The sequence below is a fragment of the Artemia franciscana genome, chromosome 20 (genome assembly GCF_032884065.1).
Source record: "Artemia franciscana chromosome 20, ASM3288406v1, whole genome shotgun sequence".
NCBI lineage: Eukaryota > Metazoa > Arthropoda > Branchiopoda > Anostraca > Artemiidae > Artemia > Artemia franciscana.
Genome location: NC_088882.1, coordinates 29920139 through 29926138, shown reverse-complemented (window position 1 = coordinate 29926138; position 6000 = coordinate 29920139). Strand labels below are relative to the sequence as shown.

At 37.4% G+C, this 6000-nt stretch overlaps 1 protein-coding gene across 3 annotated transcripts in view; it reads right to left on the bottom strand.

Moving 5' to 3' along the window:
- LOC136040099 (A-kinase anchor protein 1, mitochondrial-like) overlaps nucleotides 1-6000 on the bottom strand; it is a 112806-nt gene that overhangs the window by 38242 nt on the left and 68564 nt on the right. For all 3 annotated transcript variants that reach the window (XM_065724193.1, XM_065724192.1, XM_065724194.1), the window contains one exon: nucleotides 3560-3769. In XM_065724193.1, coding sequence (XP_065580265.1) covers nucleotides 3560-3769 — 210 coding nt within the window. The remainder of the gene's footprint in view (nucleotides 1-3559; nucleotides 3770-6000) is intronic.

The following is a 6000-nucleotide window of genomic DNA, read 5'->3' as shown; positions in this document are numbered from 1 at the left end:
CGTCACCTGGTTTCTGTAATTGTAATGGTTTCAATTCTTCAACGTAAGAAGATAATTTGCTACTATTCAATGGCCATCCAGTCCATAGATGACCAGATTCAGGTTCATCCAAAAACCAATTTTTGGATCTGGTATGTTATCTGGTATCTATCCAGCCAGTATATCTATAGCCGAAAACTGGAGAATAGGGGTGTAGAGTTTTTTTTTAATTTATACGACTCCGTCTATAACACAACATCCATGATTAACTCCAATGATTAGAAGTCCAACTTTAAAGTTCACATGTACAATATAACTAATTCCGAATATTCACCCGGGTCCTGGGGATGAAGAATGACAGATTGCCAAAGATTGTCCTTTTCAGCCAAACCGTCTAGGGCCAAATAAAAAGCAGTTCGTCCCCAAATGGATTGGGAGGATGTCGCAAGGAAAGGTTAAGAGGAATGAGAACTTCCTCGAAGGGTGTAAAGAGGGAAGCTTTGAATAAATTGGGATGGAGGAGCATACATAGTCCTGTTAGCCTCAGGCGGCTTGATGCTGCAGTGAGTTATTCGTAGTAGCAGTTTCTAACGAAGACAAAATATTTCTATCTTTCTTCCAAAAAGACTTTTCCAAGATTTCACTTGTATAAAAATAGCAACTCGCAAACTTCCATGAACTGCTAACCCCAACACCGAAGTTTTATTCTGTGGTAGATAACTTCGAAGACCACACTGCCTTTCCATGACGAAAGTAAAACAGTTCAAAATAGGGATGATACCTTTTTATTGACAGTGAATAGATATAAAATTATTTAACTGGATTTTTCGAACACATATACAGTGTTCATCATCAGCAGTAAAACTCCTGTTTTACTGCTTACCAGTTTACCAGTTTTACTGCTGATGATGAACACTGTATATGTGTTCGAAATATCCAGTTAAATAATTTTATATCTATTCACTGTCAATAAAAAGGTATCATCCCTATTTTGAACTGTTTTACTTTATTCTGTGGATTATGTTCCCGATATCCATTCAGGTAATTGTTTAACTTTACCTTATAAATATAACAGGTAAATTCAGATACTGAAGACGAATAATAAAAATACGCGCGAATAGGACCGCTTCATTCTAATGTAATACCTGAATTTCTAACAAAACCCCTCACAAACTAATTTTATACCACACATAATCTGACCTATCAATCGGCAGGGGCGCTTTAAAAATTTTGTTCCGGCAGGGAGGGCTATTAGTTTAAAAAATAAAAATAAAAAACCAATACAAATTTGTTTATATGCATTTTTTTGTTACGTTTCTACGAGGCGAACGGAAAATTCAGGAGGGAGTTAAACCTAGTAACCTCCCCCTGGATACGGCCCTGTAAACCAGCTTTTTCAGAAAAAGACGTTGCGATGTAGTGTCCGTCAATGGTCAACTCTCGGTATTCAGGTTAAATAGCGGTACAGATTGATAATTGAATCCGCTTATCTCCGAAACAAGATTCAAAAAAGTGAACACACGAACAAACACGTCATAGAAGGGAGTTGCCTTCTACCTCACCCTACCCTAAGGCACCATGCCTACCTCGCCCAGTCTCTAGCCTCATTAATTCTATTACGATCTGGTTATGGATTTCGCACGTGTATGAGCTTAATTTACAAATTCTTAGAATCATTTTGAAAAGAATCACTGTATTTTGAAATTTTCTTGTTCCTAAAACGCATAAATGAAGAATAAGTTAAACACAAGTCTCTTTTCAGAGTGATATTGGAAGTGGAAGATTCAGTCACAGCCCTTTTTAACTTGACATTCTCTTCCCGGTCAATGATGTTCTAGCAACTTACTATAAAATGTATATTAGAAAATGAAACATGTTACAAAGCCAAAGCAAGGGCCCTAGGGAAATATTCATTTATGATTAACCGTCATTATCGTCACTACATAGAAAGACCAGAAGGATTTTTGATATCATAAAAGATCCCCTTGTCTCATCTATTGAACACTTTTAGTTCGTATGGCCAAACTATTTAAAATTGACTGGGCGGTATTGCCATAACTTGCACAGCTTTGATAAGGGATTCGAATAAGCGATAGACAACTAAAAGCCGACATGTACTCTACCAGAAATCTTAGAAAAGCCGTTTAACTTCTCCCGTTTTGTGCCAAAGGTATACATATTCGTATTTAATGAAACTTACGCATAAGAAAGCGTGAATTTAGCTTTTTTTTTTTTTTTTTTTTTTTATTATTATTATTCAAGGAGCAGAATTTTCTTTATAAAGTTCAGAAAAGGACGGTCCCTAAAATTATTCCAGTATACCTGCTGGGAAAACATTAGAAATCACCTCAAAAGAAGTATCACTGAATAATTTGACACAGCTTTGGAAGTTTCCTGTTATGCTACCCGCATTGATAGAAATTTTTGCCTACACAAAATGCATATTATTTAGCTGTATTTATATTCAATAGATAGCGTTTTGCTTAACAATTGTTAAGAGACTATAGATTTTCTTTATTTTAAACTCGCCTCTCGTTAGATTTTTGAACTGTTATGATATTGAAGATTCTATATCAATTTTTATTAGTTTGCTTCGGGAGCTCCCTGTAGTGCAGGAGAAATTTACTCGTGAGCCCTTTGTCTTTCCGACTGTCAGCCGACACTGAGACTCGCACAATCGCACTTATGGTTTTGAACGTCCTTAAACTCGGCTGACCTTTTTAAAGATATATTCCGCCACTGTCATGCCAAAAGGTCATAACTGACAACACACTTATTGTATAATTACCGAAAACTATTTGCTAAGCTGTTATCAGAAGGAGGATTACCAAGACAATGGAGATCAGGAGGGTTCAAGTGTGATTGAACATTCACTGTCCTTCTGATCATTCATTTACGAATAACTCTGCAAACGGTGTTAAGCTATTATTTTTCAACTAAAAAAATGGCAACCATGACCTTTTGGGATGACCGCGACAAGTTGGCTCATAAGGTCTTTACAAAATGTGTTGAGTACATTGTCTATCTGGGTGACCGGCGTTTTGCCCCCCCCCCCCCACGGAATACACTCTGGAAAATACCCCCGTGGAAAGTCGGCTTTCCAAATTTGAGCTTTGTTGTTTTTCTCGTGGGGGGAAGGAATTTCGGTGCTTGTGTATTATACTCCACTCACTCAAGTTTACGCTGTGTAAAACTAGAGAACAAACCTGTTTTTTCGTTAGTTTCTTTCAGCTTAGCGTGAGACAAGAGAGACAAGTGACAGAATAGATGGAAAATATATAATTTAAGCTATATATTTGCAAATAAGGGAGTTTGAAGTCAGAAAACAATCCTTACTTCATAATATGTAGAATAATTGTACCTAACACCCCCCCCAATGTGCAAATATATAGCCCAAAATTTGTTTCTAAAGTAACGAAGAAACCGATTTGTTCTTAAGTTTTACACATCGTAAACTTGAGTGAGAGGCGTATGATACACAAGTAAAGGAATTTTTCTTGGAGAGTCAGATTTCCCGGGGTAATGATATATATTCCCAGAAAACAATGGGTAGTGGTTAAAACACATAAATAAATCTTACCTGGAGAGTATCAGGAACAAGAGCTACTGCAGATGCAGCAGGGATATTAACCTGTTCTAACGTCACTTGGGGATACTTGTTGGACGGAAATTTATCCCTCACAATTTCCAACGCATGGTCAATTTCGGATTTTGTCCCTTCAATAGAACATATTTTATATTTCATTTGGGCAGGATGCTTCTTTATTAGTAGACTGGCACCGGTACGCGTCTGAAAATTAATATTTGTTTTATTATTTTATATAAAACATAAAAAATATCTTAAAACACATAATATATAATCATATTTTGCTATCACAAATTACAATATGACTTAGGACATAGACACGACATGTTTACTTTCTTTTTTTCAATGGGTGTTCGGTATCCATTATAAAATCATTTCCCAAAACAGGTTTTCAGACATCTTGAAAACACATTTAGGCAGAAGTTTTTCACAAATGTTCTAACCCCTTTTCAACGAAGAATATCTCATGGCCCTTGACTCCCCGGATGTGTACCCCCTCTTGCTCCTCCCCCAAACAAATAAAAATGCTAGAGCTACGCTCCTGTATAATAATGCACAACATGATACAATAACAAGAGCTAAGAGCTCATATGGTACTTGTGACGAGGCAAGAAGAGCTAAGAGCCAAGAGCTCATATGGTATTAGCTCTAACAAATTCTAAGAATCAACAGATTGATTTAAAAGGAAAATCAGAGGCTTAATGCCGGTCAGGATTTAAAATAAAAGCTCTGACTCACGATGTCCTTCTAAATATCAAAATACATTAAGATCCGATCACCGACTCGTAAGTTATAAATACCAAATTTTTTCTAATTTTTCCTCTCCCTTTAGCCCCCCAGATGGTCGGATCTGGGAAATGACTTTACCAAGTCAATTTGTGCAGCTCCCTAACACACCTACCAATTTTCATCGTCCTAGCACGTCCAGAAGCACCAAACTCGCCATATCACTGAACCCCTCCCTCCAACTCCCCCAAAGAGAGCGAATCCAGTACGGTAACGTCAATCACGTATCAAGGACATTTGCTTATTCTATCCACCAAGCTTTATCCCGATTCCTCCACTCCAAGTGTTTTCCAAGATTTCCCCCTCCAACTCCCCCCAATGTCATTAGATCTGGTCGGGATTTGAAATAAGAGCTCTGAGACATGAATTCCTTCTAAGTATCAAAATCCGATCACCTATTCGTAAGATAAAAATGCCCCAATTTTCACGTTTTCCAAGAATTCCGGTTTCCCCCTCCAACTCCCCCAATGTCACAGGATCTGGTCGGAATTTAAAATTAGAGCTTTCAACCACAAGATCCTTCTAAATATCAAATTTCATTAAGTTCTGGTCACCCTTTCGTAAGTTACAAATGCCTCAATTTTCAAAATTACCCCCCCCCCCCAAAAAAAAAGAAACTCCACCAAAGAGAGCAGATCCGGTTCGGTTATGTCAGTCGAGTATCTTAGACAGGTTTTTATTTTTCCCATCCAGTTTCATCCTGATCTCTCCGCTTTAAGCATTTTCTAAGATTTCCGCCCCCCCCCCCCAAATGACGCTGGATCCGGTTGAGATTTAAAATAAGAGATCTGAGGTACGAGGTCCTTCTAAAATATGAAATTTCATGAAAATCCGATCACTCCTTCGTAAGTTAAAATACGTCATTTTTCTAATTTTTAAACCCCCCCCCCCCAATAGCGCGGATCCGTTCCAATTATGTAAATCACGTATCTAAGACTTATGCTTATTTTTCCCACCAAGTTTCATCCCGATCCCTCCAATCTAAGCGTTTTCCATGATTTTAGGTTCCCCCACCCCAAAACTCCCCCCAATGTCACCAGATCCGGTCGGGATTAAAATAAGAGCTTTGAGACATGATATCCTTCTAAATATCAAATTTCATTGAGATCCAATCACCCGTTCGTAAGTTAAAAATACCTCATTTTTCTAATTTTTCAGAATTAACCCCCCCCCCCAAACTATTCCAAAGAGAGCGGATCCGTTCCGGTTATGTCAATCATGTATCTAGGACTTGTGCTTATTGTGCTAAAATGGAATATTTGTTATGACGGATTTAAGAAAATGTAAGTTTGCAAATTTGTAGAAAATGCTAAATGAAGATTAGCTTTAATCGTGTAAGATATTCTGGGACTAAACGAAATATTGCGTAATTTATTAAATTGGCACCACTCCTTAGAAGAAAGATATAGCCTATGAACGATGATGATAGTTACGTTGACAGGAAGTCGCTATTGGAAATAGCCAACAGTTTCAGAAAAGTGTGCAAGTTCGAAATAACACAGAAACCAAAAATTATCTGAAAAAAGAATAGCGAAAAAGTGAATTTTTTTTCAATTCCATAACGAGGGCGGCTGGCCTATTAGACCGGTATGTAAAAGCCTCGGTCATATAATTCATTATTATTATACATATAATATTGTTATCTATTA